At 36.4% G+C, this 21,760-nt stretch overlaps 1 protein-coding gene across 1 annotated transcript in view; it reads left to right on the top strand.

Annotated features, from left to right (window-relative positions):
- The window catches only part of LOC137766759 (phospholipid scramblase 4-like), a 42,802-nt gene that overhangs the window by 4,016 nt on the left and 17,026 nt on the right, over positions 1-21,760 (top strand). Inside the window, exon 2 of the mRNA XM_068547350.1 lies at positions 15,535-15,639. Within this exon, the coding sequence (XP_068403451.1) occupies positions 15,567-15,639 (73 nt within the window). The 5' untranslated portion in view covers positions 15,535-15,566. The remainder of the gene's footprint in view (positions 1-15,534; positions 15,640-21,760) is intronic.

Below are 21,760 nucleotides of genomic sequence, written 5' to 3'. Positions count from 1 at the left end.
TAAAAAAACCTAGCAAACAGAAAAATGGGCACATGACAAACAGGCAGTTCACAGAAATGGAGCTGAAAATGACTTTTAAGCAAAGACTAAAAACTGCTCAAGATATGGAAAATAAAACTGAAATGTTTTCACCTTTCAGATTGACAATGACAAAATTTTGATAAAACATAGTGTTAGGAATGTAACACATTTTTGTCTGGTATGTGAGTTGATTCAGATTCTTGGCAAAGAGTTTGACACTATATGTCAAAATAAAAATGTTCAAAACGTTTATCCAGCAATTCTGCTTCTGGGGATTCAATACACTGGTACACAAAATACGTAAATTTATTTCAGCATTGTTTGTAATGGCATACATTTGGGAACAATTTAAATTTTCATCAAGCAGCCAGTTGAACTGTGGTGCAGCCTTTAAAAATAATAAGGTTATCTGAACTGAAGTGTAATCAACATCAAAGAATTTTAATAAATGAAAAAACAAGATACAAAGCAGTATATAGGAAACTGCCGTTTGTATTAAAAGGCATACATATTAGTTTGTGTTTGCTTCGAAAACCTCTTGGAGGACACAAAAAATCTAGTATCTGTGGCTGCCTTTTGAGAAGGGAAATGGGGGTCTAGGTAGGAAGGATCCTTTTTGTGATATAAATATATGTACTTTTGCAGATAACACATTTTAAAATGGCTGTTTTTATACATGTAAGGTTTATCAAAATGATTTAATTGTAGGTCGCCTGACATCCTGTTTTGTTACAGTCTTTAATGCTAGAAGACTAGCCAGAAAATGACACAATAAGGCATTATCTGGCAATCTTTTAGATATCATGATTGTCATGGTAGTGTTTCCTAAAATGTATTATATAGACATCATGATTATATTATTCTTCTGGAATTTTTTGTACTCCAGGTAACAAAAACATGCCTCCTCTGAAAGCTAAAATGGAGAGACCTGATTTTCTCTTTAAAAAAATTAAGCTAATACGTTTAATAAAAGTTATCTATCAACTGTGACTATCAGTTTGCTCCCATTTAATCTAATTCTTTTGTTTTTAAATAAAGCTGAATAACCAACCTCCTGCTAAAAAGAAGGAAATGTCCTACCATAGACCTTTTGTTTGGAAGGAACCATGGTGTGACTAAAACAAGAAAAATGTTTGTATAAATTATAAAAACAGAATATAAATTGATTAGATTTTGCCAACATTTTCATTTGTTCATAGTGAAAATTAGTCACCGTTTCTCTCAAGTTTCTTGTAGGATTAATTTCATGCAAATATATAGTTAAATATATATTCCATGTATTGTTCTAATGAAAGATTCCATGTGTCTCTGGGTTACTTCTACTACATGTTTTATTCCAAAGTAACAGAGCTAAATTTATCTTGTTAGTGCAGGCCTCTGTAATTGCTTTTTGAGTAGGATAGTTTCTTAATTCCAGCCCATGTAACAGCAATGTATTAAGTTCCCAAGGTGTGGAACAGGAATGACAGAATCCTTCACAATCATCAGACTTTAATCCATTCATACTGAGCCCACTCAACTATCTAGTTCCCTGGTGACTCGGAAACCCATAAAACTAACACAGTACACCACAGGAGCCAAGATTTTGGCTTCAAGTCTGTAAAGAGAATTGTGCTTGGAAGGGTGTGTAAAGTTTTCATCTATTATGAACCTCAGGTCTTTTTAGTTAAATTCACTATAAGAGTCTAGATTGTCAGTTCTATTTCTATTATTTTTTTCATTTCAGATTATAAAATCTATTATATATTTCTTATAGAAAATTTGAAAAGGAAATATTATTTATACTTTAGCATATTCTCTAGATTTTAAATACTTTTAAAAACAAAACTTTCCATATTATAATTGTGCAGATTATTGTAAGCATTTTAATTATTTTTACAAAATTATTGTGACCATATTTTTAAAGGAATATGATTTTCTAACATTTCACTATAATGTGTTTTCTTAACTACTGTGCTAGATATTTATGTAGTTTACAGTTACTACTGTTTCATTCTGTACTCCTACGAGAATGAGAATGTATCACTTAAAACAAAAATCTTACAAGTTTTGGATTTCTCTTGAACTTTAGAGGAAGTTTACCTTGGTTTACAAATGAGGTTTGAGGAAAAAACTTAGGTAGGTATTATATTAGTAAATTGAAGGTTTAATTGAATTTATTAAGATAAGTTTCTTTTAAAAGTCAGAAGGAGAAAAACAAATACCGTATGCTAACGCGTTTATATGGAATCTATAAAAAATGGTACCAATGGACCTAGTGGCAGGGCAGGAATAAAGACGCAGATGCAGAGAACAGACTTGAGGACACAGCAGGGGAGGGGAAGCTGGGACGAAGTGAGAGAGTAGCACTGACGTATATACGCTACCAAATATAAAATAGATAGCTAGTGGGAAGCAGCTGCATAGCACAGGGAGATCAGCTCGGTGCTTTGTGACCACCTAGAGGGGTGGGATAGGGAGGGTGGGAGGGAGGGAGACGCAAGAGGGAAGAGATATGGGAACATATGTATATGTATAGCTGATTCACTTTGTTATACAGCAGAAACTAGCACACCATTGTAAAGCAATTATACTCCAATAAAGATGCAAAAAAAAAAAGATGTGATTCTTTTAGAAGATGGCTTTTTTTTGAGTGAGGAATGGATGTTATCCGAAGTTGGGCGTGTGTTGGGGGGTGAGGGGTATGTCAGCATTGCTTGGAAAATGGTTTCGAACCTCATACACTTTGTGAAGGAAGTTCTCTAGCCTAGTGGTTCTCAGAGTGCACTAGCAGCGTGAGCCTCACCTGGTCTGCTGTGCGCTAAGTCCTATTTGGAGTAGCTCTAGATTTCTTTTATACAGCTACCCGCCGCCTCCTTGAGAATCGCCATATTTGCTTGCTGAGCTGTAGGATCTTTGTGCAGGAAGGAACTTTGGAAATCAATTTGTTCAAACTTTTATACAGGTATACTTAACCTATACGTGTCTGGGTGTGTTCTGTGTGTGACTGAAGCTCTCTGTGAAACATATGCGTAGTTTTTCTTCAGTGTCAACGTGATGAAAATTTCACAATTTTTACACTCATGAGAACAAACTGAACCATATTATTTAGTAATATATGTAGCAAATTGACTTTCTTAAATATTCTTGGTAAGAGTGGAGTGTTGAAGACATAGCTACACTCATTTTGGAGGTGGTAACCTCAAATGATGAGCTAATAATTTGGAAAATCCCTGTAGGAACGTTGCATATCCTATTAATCATCCTTTTGCAAATTTCTGCTATGCTAAGTACCCTTGAATAGTACTGTAACAGAAAATTTTTAAAAGACACTTGATTTAATGTCATAATCTAAAAAATATTTATTTATTAAAAAAAATCTTTAGCAACTTGATCCAATTTAAAAATCTATATGAAATACCCCCTTTAGATTTGGCTACAGAAGGTGTTAATTTTTATTTTAAATTTATTGTCTCAGTTGTTTTTGAATTGTTTTAATATTGGACATTTATGTACTTATAAAAGTTTTCAAAGAAGTTTTCTCAATAGAAAAGAAGTAAAACATCTGAAAATTTGATCATGTTCCTGATTTTTGGAATCATTTTCTTAGTTCTTTATAATAGGTACATAAATATATGTTTCGGTACTTGAATAATTAAATATGCACAATAGAAAAAAATATTTAATTCCTTTACTTAAAAACTGTATTTTCTTCCCCAACATGAGGGAATGGAGAAAATGAGAAAATATTGGGGAATTCTGCAACTCTTTCTGAGCTGCAGGGATTCCCCCTTTCCCTCTGCTTAAGCCAGGACCAGAGGGCTTCTCCTGATCTCTCTGCATCTGGCACTTGCTACTGTGTGTCAGGCTGCCTTGAAATAGTATCATGCTAGAGATACCACAGAAAAATTAGGAAACTGATTCTGGTTTGATAGTGTTTCCCATTCTGGACTTCTTCTCCCATGCTCTTGCTACTGTTTAATTTTCAGGACCTTCAAATGCCCAATCATTTTTTCTACATTAGTTGCATTCAGTTGTGTAGATTTACTGAATCTGACTCAGAACTGGAACATGTGACCTCTTATGAATTTTTTTCCTCCTGGTTCATGGATAATTTCTCTCCCAATTGTACATATATTTCAAAAATCTTACAAAAGGGAAGTTGAAAGGGAGTTCAGTAGAAAAGCCTATTTTCATTTTAGAGGGTAGAGTACAGTAATAGTAGTGGGGAGAGCTGGAGAGGGCAGCAAGGTGCAGAAAGTAATTTTCAGTGGCATTTAGAATACTAACCTGGCCTCTGATGATGGTGTTTTGAACTACTCTTTCCCCAGTTTATAGAACTGTGACCTTGAACAGATTATTTAAACTCTGTGGGCTTCTGTTTCCTTACCTGTGTAATGAAAATTGTAATATCCACCTCAATCAACATATACAAAGTTCCTGGAACCTCATAGATAATTAATAATTGATATCTAAAACTGAAATCCAATGACACTGAGTGTTTTATGTATATCAGTTCATTTGAAGAATTCATTCATTAATCAGTAGGTAACTCCTCAGCTCTTTATAGCTAACTGCTCCTTTAAAAAATACTTTAAATCTTTTCTAAAAAAATATTTAAAATTTTTACTTAAAAAATCCCATTTTCGGGACTTCCCTGGTGGCGCAGTGGTTAAGAATCTGCCTGCCAGTGCAGGGGACACGGGTTCGAGCCCTGGTCTGGGAAGATCCCACATGCCGCAGAGCAACTAAGCCCGTGCACCACAACTACTGAGCCTGTGCTCTAGACCCTATGAGCCACAGCTACTGAGACTGTGTGCCACTACTTCTGAAGCCCGTGCGCCACAACTACTGAAGCCCGTGAGCCTAGAGCCCGTGCTCCACAACAAGAGAAGCCACCACAATGAGAAGCCCATGCACCATAACGAAGAGCAGCCCCCACTCGCCGCAACTAGAGAAAGACTGTGCGCAGCAACAAAGACCCAACACAGCCAAAAATAAATTAAAAAATAAATTTATTTTTAAAAAAATCTTCTATTTGGCCTCATCCAAGGTAGTTTTAAATTGAAGTGTAACAACAGTTATCTGCTTGAGAAGTTAGAAATATGACTGGTTTACCTATGCTTTCCAGCCCTGTGGTTTAGTATTATGTATTATATAATTATATGTATAAATAAAAGTATATAATATGTAAATGCTATTATATGTCATATATGTGTGTGATATTTACATATTTAGTAAATAATTTTTAACAGTAATCTCTACATATGAGGTTGTAGAGATAGTATGTGGTCAAGAGAATTACATCTGCAATTTATATTACGAGCACAATAATGTAATACTATAGACAATGCAAAAGTGACAAAAATATACAAATTCAGGGCAACTATCTCCATGTGAATCAACTAACAGTCAAAAAGCTTTTAAATAAAGGAAATTTACACAGAGAAACTGATGTGTAAAGTGCATAAATCCTGTAGTCCATCATGATCCAGAATCTGTAGGGAATTGTATTCAGAGAAAACAAAAATGTACCCAGAGATGTGGAAGAATAATTCAAGCTTTTAGTGTAGATTTTCTTAAAGGGTGTAGCATAGGATTTTACACAGCAAAAAGCTTCATTTAAAAAATATTTTTCGGATACCTACCATGTGCAGGCACTGTTCTACATACTAGGAGTACAGGACTAAAAAAATAAAAATCTTTCTTTCGGAAATTTACCTTCTAGTTGGGGGTTCCATAAAACTTAATCCTTGTTAAGGGTCTTACTTCAAGACCGTTTACTTTTTATTGTACCTGCTGCTAATTCTCTCTCTCTTCCTACTCTTGAAGTTTCTTTATGAAGAGGCTCACTCTCCGCTGCCCTCCTTCCTCTTCTCCACTCTCTCTCCACCGTATGGCACCCCCTCCAAGCCAGAAAGGGGTTTTCTTTTTGCCCCAGTGGCTTTGTTGGGCCATAATAGGATGGCAGAGACCCCAGCCCTCCCTTTCATAAACATGGTCTCCTTTTGGGCCAGTTTCTCAGGGACAAGGGTTGGGGAAACCCATGAAAAACATCTTCTTCCTGAGCTCTGTTTGTATCATAAGAAATCTTGCTGCAGAATTTTTTGTGAAATGAATTTTTCACCTACCTCATTATGCTTGCTGAAATACATAAACTGATTCAGTTTAAAATTTACAGCTAACGTTTTTATTATCCACGGTAATGTCACATATGAATTAGTCTATAATCCACAAAACTTTTGTTGAGCCACAGTAGAGAGATTAATATAAATGTATCACCATTACTGTAAAACCATTTCAAAAACCAGACCCACCCAATTATAAAATGAATTTCATATTCAAAGAGTAGCATATTTGAACTAGTTGTTTTTGCTTTTTGATTTTACCAAGTCTATCACCAAAATTGCTGTGCCTTACAAAGACAAAAAGTAGCTCATTAAATTGTACATACAGTTGACCCTTGAACAACACAGGTTTGAACAGCGGATCCACTTATAATCAGATTTTTTTTACTAAATAGGAACTGTAGTACCACATGATCTGAAGTTAGTTGAATCCGCGGATGTGAACCAGGGATGAGAGGACCAACTGAAAAGTTATAGATGGATCTTAGACTGCTGAGGGTCAGCACCCTTAACCCCCATTGTTCAGGGTCAACTGTATTTTTCTATTTTCAACTCTCCCCTACCTCAAAGGCAAATATTGAAGAGTTCTGGTTTGGCCAAAAGGTCGGCAGCTGCACTGGGTAAAAGGAAGGCAGGGAAACTGGATCACCAGTCAGTGCTGCCAGAACTTCTTGCTAACGGTACAGCCTTGGAGAAGAGCCTTTTAATAACTTCCCTGTGCCTCAGTTTCCACCTCTATTATAGTATCTCTTCTATAAAGCTTTCTATGAAGTTAATATTTGTAAACTGCCTATGAAGATGTTTTAAAGTATTTTTGTTGAATACAAGTTAAAGATAGAAAGGGATCATCAATAATGGGAGATCTGACTTGATATATTGGCCACGAAAGTAATAATCAGTTTTTGGACATCCAGTCTTTTTCATCCATCAATATAAAGCTAAGAAATGTAAAAAGAAAAGTGAGCAAAAGAACACGTCATACCTCTAGTGAATTTACTGCAAAAATCTAGTTAAACCCTAAACGCATAAGGTTTGGGTGGGATGAGAGGCCATATTTCTGGATACCCCTGTCAAATCTGATTTGAACTAGTTTGTTCTTCAGCAGTGATTTCAAGGAGCCTACCCCTAAACGTGTGTTAATTTAGAATTTCTCTTTCAAAAAATTAGTTACCTAGCTATTGTAATATTCAATCCAGAATCCACAGGCAAGCTAAATTAGAAACACAATGTATCTGTTGCTTTTAAACCTCCAATTTGGGGGGCTGTTTCCCTAGGCAGCCATTAAATTTCCATTTGTCTTTATCTTGCTTCATTCGAAGAAATGAATAGAAGTTTTATATGTTTGAATTAGCAATAGGTATTTAAAGGTCACTTATAAAAGGAAGAATCAACAATCCTTTTGAATATAAGTAAAAGTTCCTGAGTACCTACTATTCTGTAATACTTTTGCGTTAGTGATTCTTTAAAATCAATTAAGCCATCGTATCAGTTAAACTTTCTCTTTCAAAAAGCACATTATTATTCTTAATATTTAAGGAATTAAGAATTATATTTAATGGCATGGTAATACAAAAGGAAATTTTCCTTAGCATATGGGAAAAGTTTAAAGGAAGATAATATTTAATATTGAGATGGTCACTTAGATATGATTTAGGTTTAAACTGAAGAAGTCTTGCTATAAAGAAAATAGCAAAATGTTCCCTAAATTATAAGAAGCATCCGCCTATAGAAGATGAATCCTTCTTAAATTGTTTTATCATAAGAGAATGGCAGAGGTATGTGCAAATATTTATGTAAATGGAAATTATATAGCATTGTTCATAATACCAAAAATGGGTAAACAGTAAAAATGGAATAGTTTGAATAAGTTAGGGTATAGTCATTGGTACCTTACATTTAAACAAATATATTTATTAGTTTCACAGTATATTTGAAATAAGTGGCAAAGAGATGATATCTTTAAATTTTCTGCTCATTTTAAAGTCTATTACTAAATAAATCCATTCACCTTAAAAATATAAGCAGACACTTAAGCTATGCTTTACTCATTTGTCTTTCATTTAGCTACAAATACGGAAAGCCCTCCAGCAGTGTCTCCATTTTCTTTTTCCTAGTTTTTCCAATTTGAAACTCCTTACAGACAATGCTCATAAAATCATATCTGCTAGAATTGTTACCGACCCAAGTCCTTGGACTCTTTAATCAGTAGAAATTGATAAGAGGCCAGACAAGAAGTTCAGGCAAGGCTTTACTGGGGCTCGTGCTGCAGCAGGAGGGAGCAAGAACAAGAAGCAGGTAGCCTTGCTCAATCCCTGAGGCAGGGGGTGAGCTGGTTCCTTAAATGGGGTGAGGGTAGGGACAGATCAGTTGGGCAGGAGGCATAGCTTAGGTGGTCTTCCCACCCCCTTGGTGGTGCTGTGTGCAGGGACCATGCACAGCACTCTGCTTTTACTCTCGGCACCTCAGAAATAGCAGTTGGTTTGTGGCCTTTTTGTATCTTATTGCTCATAATTGCCCCACTGTGCATGTGTGTAGTTATTTTCAGTCCCTTATAGTTTCTTTGTATTATGTTGCTCGAGGAGACGAGGGTCCCAGTTCCCAGCCCATCTCTTGGTGTCAGCTTGGAACCCAGCATAAAGTCCTACACATAGATGCTCAGTAATACATGTTAAATGACTGGCAGCATTTTTTCTAATACTACATTTGAATACCCAAATAGGGGACTGTGGTAGATGCACTGGGGCTTTGCAAGAACTAGCTGTGTTTCCTGCCCCTGCTCAGGAGCTGAAGGAATTATATGGACAGGGACCTCTTGCTTTCTTTTCTCTCCTCACAGCTGAAGGCACTGGAAACAGGCAGAGCCCAAGGTTTGAGATTTCATATGCAGGTTTCCAAGCATTGTGCCTAAAGAACGGCAAGATTCTCATGTGCCCCGAGTCTCTCTTGCCAAGAGACCAGGACAGATTCTAGTAAATACTCAACTGCAAAGAGCTGATCGTCATTTTCAGTTTTGTGATCGAATATCCATGGTATGGTTCAAGGACTTGCGGTTTTATTGAACTTTGCTAGTGTGTCACTATTTACAAAGGTGAAATTGAAGCATGAGCATATAACACAGCTGCAATGTTTGTTGCAGCAAGTGGTATCCAGGTAAATGCTCTCTTGCTGTGGGATGCCATTTAAGATACCAGGGCTGCCTTGCACAGCCGCAAACCACAGCTTCCCCAGCCTCATGCTATCTCACCCATGTCTCCTTTCCCTCTTAATTACACTTCAGTTGGCTTAGATTCCCCTGTATGTAGCCTAAGCCTTGAAAATGCGAAGGCCTCTGCAACTGAGTTCTCTAGACCATGTGATGCTAACCTATTACGGAGACACAGCTCAGTTTTCTATCTGATTTCCTTTTGATAGAAAGCCAAAGTCAGTCTTTCTTCAACGTATGGCACTTTCTGGTCTTGCTGAGTGAATGAGAAATCTGAAACAATCCACTGAATGTTAAGGGAAGATTAAGTTAGAACATTCTCGATTGTACCAACTGGACATTATCCTGCCTTATGTAACATCTGCTGATAAAAGTATATTGTAAAATTTTTAAGAACGGGGAGAGAATTTAGAGTGGTGAAAAAAAAAGAAACTAGTGGCTCAAAGGAGGGAGGACTAAACAAATTCCATGAGAACCTGCAGCTTGTTAGGCAATGTGTAGGTGTATTTTACTTTAAATTCATTGATATTAGTTACTTTAAAAAATTCTTAAAGATTTAAAATTTTTTCAAAATTGGTTTATTTTTTCAAGGTGTTTTTCAATCGCTTGAATCGCATTTGAATGCTAATTTCTGCCTGGCATGGTTGAGAACTGTTATTTTTCTTTACACTATATCAGTCCAAACATGCCTGATCAAAAGGATCACCTGGGACTGTGTTAAAAGTAAAGATTTCCAGGCCTGGACCCCAGAGGTATTATTTCACTTTTGGGGTCCAGAATTATGTATTTGTTTTCTTCAAGTTTTTTTTTTTTTGTAATAAAAATATTCAAATCTCTGTCTTCACTTAGCTTCAGCAGTTGTTAACATTTGCCACTTTTGCACTATGCTGTACCATTTGCCACTCTAGATAGTTGGATGGATATATGGATGGATGGATGAATAGATGGATGGATAGATGGATAATTTGGCCCGTTTTTACTAAGGCACTCAAGAATCTGTTCTAATTACTTTCCATCACAGTTATTTGACAGTTTGCAATCCCCAGGCTTGATGTAGAAAGGAACAACAGATGTTTAGTTAGAAAGTTACACTAAACATATAACTGTCAGATGGTTCTTTTTTATTGTGAAACAATGTCACACATATAAATATGCTCTTTAGAAACTAGTAACAACCCATTGCCCCTGTTTCGCCACCCTATTAGAACTAGAACATTAACAGGAACTTCAAGCCCCTTGAGGGCCAGAGCTAAACACTTTACCCACATCACTTCTTTTCCACAGGTAACCGTTTTCCTAAATTTTGTGTTATTAATTCCCTAATTTTATTCTTTAAAGTTTTCCCCATACATGTATCAGAAAAAAAAGTGTTTTGTCTCATTTCCTGCTTTTGAACATTCTTAAATGGACTCATAGGTGTTCTCCTATGACTGCTTTTTTTTGGTACAGTGTTGTGATTTCGAGATTCATCTCTGTTGATGGGTATGGCTGTACTTTGTTTTCACTACAGTATACTATTATATCATATAAATATACCAGAATATATTTATCCAGTGTACCATTGATGGGCACTGGAAATGTTTTTAGTTTCTTTTAGTATGAACAGTGTGTCAAGAACATTCTCGTATATAACCTGTGTGTACACATGCAGTCACTTGAGGGTACATTCCTAGGAATGTCCAGAATTTAAGGTTCTAGAAAGGTAGGGGCATTTTCCTAAACACCAGATATTACCATCATTAAAGGAATAGGACCAGTTCCTGGAACTCTTGGTTGGCCTGCAGTTGGGTCTGGATTTGTGGTGTGCTCCAGGGAACTGTTTTTACTTTTAAGACACGTAGGACGTTGTACAACTAACACCAGCTCCAGAGAGGGAGAGGAAATGGTCCAAGACTGACGCAGGCTTGGCAGGAGGCTAGAATCTACATACTGGCTTATGCCATGGTGACATTCGCTGGGTCAACTCAGTCTGTATTGACTACTCACTCATATAGTGTTCTAGTGCTTCTTTGGCATACCTACCCTGTATCGGTGATTTCTACCCTAGTGGAGCAACACAAGTGACCACATTCTGTACTCTGATAAGCAGGACGACTCATTGGAAAGAACATGGACTGGGAATTTAGAAGTACTTGAGTTTAGCAGCGTTGGCCATTTACGTATTAGATGTTTTCGTTTGTTTTTTTCACTATTACATTGTTTTGTTTATTTACTTTTTTTTCAGTTTGTTTATTTATTTATTTATTTTTGGCTGCGTTGGGTCTTTGTTGCTGTGCACGGGCTTTCTTTAGTTGCAGTGAGTGGGGGCTACTCTTCGTTGCGGTGCGCGGGCTTCTCATTGCGGTGGCTTCTTTTGTTGTGGAGCACGGGCTCTAGGAGAGCAGTCTCAGTAGTGTGGCACACGGGCCCAGTTGCCCCGCGGCATGTGGGATCTTCCCGGACCAGGGATCGAACCCGCGTCCCCCGCCCTGGCAGGCGGATTCTTAACCACTGCACCACCAGGGAAGTCCCTGTTTATTTATTTATTTATTTTGGTTTGTTTTTAATTTTTATTTTATATTGGAGTATAGGTGATTAACAATATGTTAGTTTCAGGTGTACAGCAGAGTGATTCAGTTATACATATACATGTGTCTATTCTTTTTCAAATTCTTTTCTCATTTAGGTTATTACAGAGTATTAAGCAGAGGTCCCTGTGCTATACAGTAGGTCCTTGTTGGCTGTCTATTTTAAATATAGCAGTGTGTACATGTCAGTCCCAAACTTGCAATCTATCCCTTCCCCCACCCTTCCCCCGCTGGTAGCCGTAAGCTTGTTCTCTATGTCTGTGAGTCTGTTTCTGTTTTGTAAATAAGTTCATTTGTATCTTTTTTTTTTCAGATTCCACATATAAGCAATATCATATGATATTTGTCTTTCTCTGTCTGACCTACTTCACTTAGTATGATAATCTCCAGGTCCATCCATGTTACTGCAAATGACATTATTTCATTTTTTGTAATAGTTGAATAATATTCCATTGTATATATGTACCACATCTTCTTTATTCATTCATCTGTCGATGGACATTTAGACTGCTTCCATGTCTTGGCTATTGTAAACAGTGCTGCAGTGAACATTGGGGTGCATGTATCCTTTCGAACCATGTTTTTCTCCAGATATATGCCCAGGAGTGGGATTGCTGGATCATATGGTAGTCATATGGTAGCTCTGTTTTTAGTTTTTTAAGGAACCTCCATACTGTTCTCCATAGTGGCTACACCAATTTACATTCCCACCAACAGTACAAGAGGGTTCCCTTTTCTCCACACCCTCTTAGCATTTATTGTTTGTAGACTTTTTGATGATGGCCATTCTGACTGGTGTGAGGTGATATCTCATTGTAGTTTTGATTTGCATTTCTCTAATAATTAGTGATGCTAAGCATCTTTTCGTGTGCCACTTGGCCATCTGTATGTCTTCTTTGGATAAATGTCTATTTAGATCTTTTGCCCATTTTTTGACTGGGTTGTTTGTTTTTTTGATATTGAGCTGCATGAGCTGTTTGTAAATTTTGGAGGTTAATCCCTCATTGGTCGTATCATTTGCAAATATTTTCTCCCATTCTGTGGATCGTCTTTTCATTTTGTTATGGTTTCTTTGCTGTGCAAATTGGAGATAATATATGAAAAGTGCTCTGCCTTTTCCTGACATTTGATAAGCAGTCAGTATATTATAGCTTTTGCTGATGTTTTCTCCTTGTTATTTGTCATTGCCCAGAACTCAGAAACCTGAAATACTGAAATTCCTTTCTCTAATAATCTTTTCCCCTTGATTGAATTAATGAAATCAATGAACTCTCTCCCCAACCTCCACCTCTTGTTTCAAATATCATCCCAACTTCTAGATTACTTCTCTAAGTTATTCTCATAATGTTCACATATACATGTTTTTTATTTAAATGTTTAACATGTCTTCTCTTGAACTCTTATTAAACATAATATGTCCCGATTTAAACTTTTGATTCCTGCCCTCCCCAGTCCCCAGCATTTTCCCACCATCTTCCTCTCTAGTTCAGCTAATGGCATCACCATCAGCTCGGGTACCCTGGCTTAAAAAATTAAGACTCATCCTCGACTCCTCTCTTTACTTAGTCCATCAGCAACTCCTGTGGGTTCTGCTTCCAAATCTTGTTAAGCATCTGACGGCATCTGACCCTCTCTCGTGTCACCTCCCCAGTCTAAGCCAGCATCAGCTCCCACTGGGATTACTGCTGCCATCCCTCCCCCACTGCTTCTACTCCCGCCCCCTCAAGACAAAGTTTAAATCAGATGTGATCACTCCACTGATTAAAGCCCCTCGAAGACTCTCCAGCTGCAATTACAACAGATTCCAAACATTTTGCCATGAGTTTCAGGTATGATCAGACCTCTGTCTCCATCTCTGACCTCAGTTCTCTTCTTTCCCTGTGTTCCAGTCACACCTGACCTCTTTCTCTCCCTTGCTCATTGCCTAAGTTCATTGCCATCTCAAGGCCTTTGCACTTACTTTCTTGTCTTTTGGGAACTCTCTTGCTACATTTTTAGTATAATGCTTTCTGTCATAGTTCAGATAGCTGAAAGGTCACCTCCTGAGAGGGGCTTTCCCTGACCCTCCTCGAGCTCCTCATCCATGTTTTTCTTAATCTTTAACCTTGTTTTCTTCATAACTGTACTATCTAAATTTAATCTTAAATATTTGTTGATATGTTTCGCTCCACTAGAATATAATCTCCAGCAGAGTGTCCATCTGGTTTACTGCTGTATTTTCAACACCTGTAATAGTCCCTGGTACATAATAGATGCTCAGGAAATATTTGTTGAATTAATGAAGGAATGAAAGAAAGGTAACTGGGGACTAAAAGAATCACAGGACTTGTTGCATGTGTCACTAAATAATAATAGTAACTATATGAATATATTTTTAAAGGTATAAAATGTGTTTTTTTCAGGATTAATTAGAATTCTTCAAATGTCAGGTAAGTTTTTGTGAATAAATTTTAATATGCTTTATTTTCAAATGTGAACTGTGTGATTCCTTTCCTTAAAAAATTGGAGTTTATTTCATTTTGAAGTCACTTGTTTAATATTTGAAGAATATATATATATATATATATATATATATATATATACACTCATTTGTTCATTTATATATATGAACATTCCTCTTTATCTTTGACAGAAAAGGATTAAAAGGGTTTTATACTGGCATATAGGTACTGCAAAAATCTCTAAAGTATGTGGGGGAAAGTTAGGTAAAGGAAAAATACAGGTAGGAGAGTAAATCTGCAAAGAGAGGTAATAGTAATAAAAAGCCTGTGGTGGCAGCTTGCCTTTACAGAAGAAGGCTCAAAAGTAGCCCTGCTTTTTCAAGCAATGTAGGAGATTATACAAGGAGAGAAACACCACATCTGTGGGATTTGTGTTTCTTATGAGATAAAAGTCAACCAGTTAAGAGATTCAGGACTACCTTATAGTGAGTAATTTCTCTAATTTCAACAAGAGGGCAAGCTATAACATAATGAAAAGCGACTTCAGTACCTCCCTTGCAGCAGTTACAATAATCTAGGTTGCTTTTAGGCAGAATATGGTAAAATTGTGACTCACTGGGGATGAAGACTGAACCACCTCCAGCTGAGTTGTGTGTAGCACTACTGCTGTTTAAAGTATTAATTAAGTATTCATTGTGTTATGTTTTAAATTTATTAAGTATTCATCATGTTATGTCTTAAATTTATTAAGTATTTATCGTGTTGTGCTTTGAATTTATTTAAACACAGCCATTTTCCAAAAAGGATTCGGGAATAAATCAGATTCACTCTATAAATGACTGTACTCTCCCTATTATATAATAGGAGAAAGAAGTTTTGCTACGTGCAAGGAGTTTACGTAGGTAGGAATGAGCATCAGGTCAGCTGAACACTAGCATGAAAGCTTGTTGCTTTGATCATAACAATATAATTGCTTAGTTTTATTTTTAAGTCCATATTCAGGCTAAAAATTCATCAAATATATTAATAGGTTGATGTCTAATATACATAATGAATTTTTTTTTATAAAAAATGAGTGTATATCATGTTGGTTATATTCATTGATGCATACCAAAATTTAAAAAATGAATGTCTTCTGTAATCATATTATCATTCCCACTGTAAATCAGGTCCCCTTTCTCTCCCCCCAAATATAGTCCCCACAGGCCCTGAACAACCTGCTGATGAAATGGAGAATCAAATAAAATCACCTGATCCAAGACCTGGTGCCCCTCCTGAGTACAATTCCCATTTTGTACCAGGTAGGTTAAATATTCAGAAAGAATCTTTCCCCTCTCTGGAAAACCATACTCATAGTTAAGATTGCTTTCAAAATTAACTAATTAATTAATGGAATGATTCAGTAAATACTGGATGCCTACAGCGTGCCGAGTAGTTTATTAGATGTTAATTAGAATTATATTCCTGTCTTAGGAAGGAAGTTGTGCAAACATTGATGGCATTCTCTTTGCTTGAATGTGAAGAGAACGTTGTCCTGTGAAGAGCACAGAGGGCAGCAACTGCCTCTACTGGGGATTTGAGGGAAGCACAAAATGAGGAAATCAAGTTTTACTGGCACGTGAGGAATTTCTCAATCGAAGGAAAGGGGGAAAGGGCCATACCTTGCAGAAAGAACAATATGTCCAAAAGCTCAGGGTCATGAAGGTCTGGTTGGGACAAATGGCAGGAGAAGTGCAGAAAAATGGAAGTGAATGGCTTTGAGTTCTGATTCAGGAGCTTGTAGTTCGGCAAATATTTTTATAAGTCTGAATACACAACTCATACTGTACTCAGGGACTCAGGAAAATAGATACTCCTAAGTATTTGGGCAATATGTAAATTCTTTAAAATTAAAAATACTCTTACTTGTTCACTTGGGCATGGCTAAAAAAACTAAACAAACACAGTATTTTTCTTGAATGAACATGCTTATGATAGATTTTCTTCTTTTTCCAGAGAACAGCAAAACATCCACAGCTAAGCCAAGCTGTTGAAATTTAACCTTAATCCTGACTTGAAGTGGAAGCTTTTAAAAAATCTTCTCTTGCTTTTCTACCAAATTCTAGCTACTGTTGTCTTTGCTGCTACTTTTTCTGCCTAGATCTCATATTCAAAGATGCCTATGGGTTTAATTGTATGCAAATTGCAGGTTGTTATTTTTAGAGACACGCAGACACACAGCATGGAGGGTGGGGTGGAGCCCTCTAGGTGCTGAATTTTGATCCTTTGCAAGATGACAGCAGTGGGGTCTTTTGAATTCTGCAGCTGTTAATTCAGGTCACCACCGACCGACCGTGTTGTGATGTTCCAGACTAAAAGGCAAACTGGAGATCTTTCTTTATACTGTTATTCTCATAAAGAGAAAAAAGTGACATACTATATGTTTATATAGCAAGGTCTGTTTTTAATACCAAATAGTTTATATCTCTATGCATTTATATCTCTGTGCCTTTATATTTCTAATAATACGGTTTGTGTTGGTATATGTTGAGACTTTGAGAATTTGTTAGGATCCTTGACCTTGTGCATTAGAGTGTTACGTTCTCAACAGTTGCGTGCCTCCCCTTCGCCCTCCCCTCTCCCTTTTTAAGCTGCTTCACAGGATTTGGAAGCTCCCTGATTCACTTTTACTTTCCTTTCAGTGGGTAGAAGAACGGTTGGTTGGTTGGTTGCTTGGTTGCTTGCTTACTTGGTTGGTTCTTTGTTTTTCAGTTATGCTGTTAAACTCCCTTACTGTTCATGTGACTGTTCTCTTTATGGTGTTTGACCAGTGATGCTGTGAGTTCGGGAAGATCTTCGCTGAACAGTCTTTTCCCCTATTGTTCATCCATTGTCAGCGTTTTATGTTGACCGTGTGAAGGACATTAAAGTCCTAAAACATCTAAAAAAAAACTCTTACTTTTGACTAAGGAAATAGTTTTAATCAGGATTATATTCAAATACATTTTAGTGATTTAGAAAATGATAAAGTATAGTGATATTTCTTTAAATATATATTTAAGTGTTTGTTCAGAGGCAGAAACCAGTGAGTTAGGCTGTGAAAGAGCAGAAGAAACCCCAGAATCCACAGGATGATGGCAAAGATGTTGTCTTGGCTCCAGACATATGATTCATGGAGCTCAGGTAGCCTTTGCCCCTGCAGTGTTTTCTGGAAACAGGGCTTCCTTTTCCCCTTTCCCTCATGTGTATGCATGTTGTGTGAATCTGATCCAGTATAACCCCTCATTATGGCTTAACCCCTGCTAAATACAAGTTTTTGACAACCCTACATTGTAATATCACTATATATACATTTCTCTATGTTCTACTTCAGTGGCTATCAGCATTATCTACATAATCTGTCTTAGATTCACCAATCACTCTATATCCAAGAACCTCCACTAGAACAGAAAGTCCACCGTTTCTAAGAAGTAAACATTGGTTATAAATCATGTTCTGCTCATCTGGGAAAGTGTCTCTTCCTTTCTGTATCAAAAAAATAGCACAACTAATGAATTTTCAGTTATGAAAATCAGCAACAAAAATTCACTGTGATCACCATCTAGTGGCTGAACTATATACTTATTTATACTGATGCAAATTGTGTGCCCTTGATTCACATTAAGGAACCTGAAATACTATACTTGAAATTTTAGCTTTAATGAATTTCTTTAAATTCAATTATATAATTCCATTTGCATTATATTACTGGATATTTGTTACCATTGAAAATAATTTTGGGCCAAATATGTTTAAAAGCATAGTTAATAAAGAAGCCTTTGTTATATGTAGTCTATTTAAAGAGGAAAATGACATATTTTTTGAAATAAAAAAGGATGATAATATTCAAAATAACTAAGAAAACACAAATCCCATAAAGCAGTACTTCTCACACTAGCATTGGTAGGAAAATTCTCCATAACAGAGTTCTTTATTTAAATAAGTGTGGGATACTATAGTTACACAAAGTTAAACATGTTTTGTTGTGTTTTCCTGCAGAAGTCAGAACCCTTAACGGCAATTTTGAAGCTTAAAAGAGAGTATAAAACATACACCATTTCCCACACGTAATTAGATTATGTTTTTTTCTTCACTTCTCTTAACATCTCTGAATAATACATACTTACAACAAAAATCATTTGATTACATACATTTGTGTACAATTTTTTTTAGAAGTATAGTCTCTAAACTGAATAGCACCATAATCTACATTATAATTTTCTTTCTAATTTATTGATCCTCAAATTTTGTTCCATGGTGTACTTTTATCTTAAAATCACATGGTTAATACCAGAAGAATTAATCATCAACTCATTGAAATGATATAACAATTAGTATTTTTGAGATAGTTTATGTGACTTTTTAGGTGCATTGTATGCCTTTTAATAATAGTTCTAAGAAAAAGAGGAGGGGGATATCCGATTTCCAATCCAATTTGGGCACTCTTATTAAACACAACTCTTAAAGGAATTAAATTCTATTCTTCACAACAAACTGAAACATGAAATTTCCTCCATTTTTTCTAAAGACATTAGCACTTTTTTTCTCACTTAGCTCTAATTTAACATTGTTTCTAGTTACCATCATTTTTCCGTTAGTCTCTCCTGACTCCTGGTCTCTGTCAAGAGCTGTGTCCCCTACCCTTAAAAACCGGTATTCCCCAGAGGTCCTTGGGCCACTCCCCTGTCCAGCCCTGCCCTGCCCTGTCCTCTCTCTCACCTCTTCCATTCACCTGTCCTTTTACACTCTCCTAAGTTATACTGGGAATACCCCATATGGTTTCATTTGCCTTTAACCACTTATGAATCCCTTAGCCCCTACCCACATCAGTCTCCTCTGCTCTAAACTTGCATTTCCACCTGCCTGTAGAGCACCTGCCCTGGGTGACCCAGGATCTCAAACTCAGTGATTCCTCAGTGCATCTTGGGCACCTTGCTCCCGAACACATGTCCTCTGTTCTTTCTCTACACTGGAGGCCTGCAGGGACCCACGTCAGAAACTTGAGAATCTTTCCTCATATCCAGTCTATTACCAACACAATATGTCTCTTAAAAGTCGATTATTATTTCTCCACTTTCTACTCTTTTCATCACAATTAAACTTCCTTAGCTCACATCTAGACTCCTGCAGGCACCTCCTTCCTAATCTAACCTTCTCATTCATAAAGCTTCTAAATGTAAAACTGGTCACTCCACTTCACATTTTTTTTTTCCACACACACACACTGTATTTTATTTTTACAAGAGATAAATAGACTGACACCAAGCATTGTACATGGATGACCACAACAAAAGCAACAATGATTGCAATTACCAAACATGAAACACACTCATACTATGTCATAATATTGACATTCAGTCCAGTAATCCTCCACTGTAACAGCTCCTTTACTTTGCAGTGAAAATTGATTTGTATATTCTTTGCCTCTGAGTCCTTATGGGATTTTTTTTTTTTTAATTCAGACAGAAAGTCACAAAAATTATACTCATCCTCATCAGTTCACTCAGTCCCATGTAATTAATTTTTTTTTTTTCATCTTGATCTTTTGTTAGCACTTTTATGAGTTCATCAGTTTTTCATTAGAGTTCTGAAAATGCTTATTCATTCAGTTCAGCAGTACAGTCAGTTACCAGAAACCTGTACTTGTCAGAGTCTTTTCCATGAATTCCTTGAAGATGAAACCCTTTTATAGGAACATATTTGCAAAATCATCAGAGTACACCCAGAACTGTCTGTAAATGACAAAAGACTTAAAAATGACCACGGTTAAAGATTTGATGAAAGTTCATAATAATGCAGTTGGCAAGAGAATTAGTTATTTCTGAGATATACATTTTAAAGTAATAACTAGGATTATTACTTATAACATTATACCAGAACATATAAGATTTTTAGAAATTTCATGTAACGTCTGAAACATTTATATTAACATATTTCCATACATATTTCCATACAAATACAAATCTAAGATTTTTAGAAATTTCATGTAATGTCTGAAACATTTATATTAACATATTTCCATACATATTTCCATACAAATACAAATATAAGATTTTTAGAAATTTCATGTAATGTCTGAAACATTTATATTAACATATTTCCATACAAATAACCCAATGAAAGTTTAGTATTAGTTGTTTTGTTTGTTTTTTTATACTGCAGGTTCTTATTAGGCATCAATTTTATACACATCAGTGTATACATGTCAATCCCAATCGCCCAATTCATCACACCACCATCCCCACCTCACCGCAGTTTTCCCCCCTTGGTGTCCATATGTCCATTCTCTACATCTGTGTCTCAACTTCTGCCCTGAAAACTGGCTCATCTGTACCATTTTTCTAGGTTCCACATACATGCATTAATATACGATATTTGTTTTTCTCTTTCTGACTTACTTCACTCTGTATGACAGTCTCTAGATCCATCCACGTCTCAACAAATGACTCAATTTCGTTCCTTTTTATGGCTGAGTAATATTCCATTGTATATATGTACCACAACTTCTTTATCCATTCGTCTGCTGATGGGCATTTAGGTTGCTTCCATGACCTGGCTATTGTAAATAGTGCTGCAATGAACATTCGGGTGCATGTGTCTTTTTGAATTACGGTTTTCTCTGGGTATATGCCCAGTAGTGGGATTGCTGGGTCATATGGTAATTCTATTTTTAGTTTTTTAAGGAACCTCCATATTGTTCTCCATAGTGGCTGTATCAATTTACATTCCCACCAACAGTGCAAGAGGGTTCCCTTTTCTCCACACCCTCTCCAGCATTTGTTGTTTGTAGATTCTCTGATGATGCCCATTCTAACAGGAGTGAGGTGATACCTCATTGTAGTTTTGATTTGCATTTCTCTAATAATTAGTGATGTTGAGCATCTTTTCATGTTCTTCGTGGCCGTCTGTATGTCTTCTTTGGAGAAATGTCTATTTAGGTCTTCTGCCCATTTTTGGATTGGGGTGTTTGTTTCTTTGATATTGAGCTGGATGAGCTGTTTATATATTTTGGAGATTAATCCTTTGTCCGTTGATTCATTTGCAAATATTTTCTCCCATTCTGAGGGTTGTCTTTTGGTCTTGTTTATGGTTTCCTTTGCTGTGCAAAAGCTTTGAAGTTTCATTAGGTCCCACTTGTTTATTTTTGTTTTTATTTCCATTACTCTAGGAGGTGGATCAAAAAAGATCTTGCTGTGATTTATGTCAAAGAGTGTTCTTCCTATGTTTTCCTCTAAGAGTTTTATAGTGTCCAGTCTTATATTTAGGTCTCTAATCCATTTTGAGTTTATTTTTGTGTATGGTGTTAGGGAGTATTCTAATTTCATTCTTTTGCATGTAGCTGTCCAGTTTTCCCAGCACCACTTATTGAAGAGACTGTCTTTTCTCCATTGTATATCTTTGCCT

Source organism: Eschrichtius robustus, chromosome 6, assembly GCF_028021215.1.
Source record: "Eschrichtius robustus isolate mEscRob2 chromosome 6, mEscRob2.pri, whole genome shotgun sequence".
Classification (NCBI taxonomy): Eukaryota; Metazoa; Chordata; class Mammalia; order Artiodactyla; family Eschrichtiidae; genus Eschrichtius; species Eschrichtius robustus.
The sequence above is the reverse complement of the archived record's forward strand: the minus strand, read 5'-3'. Positions and strand labels throughout refer to the sequence as shown.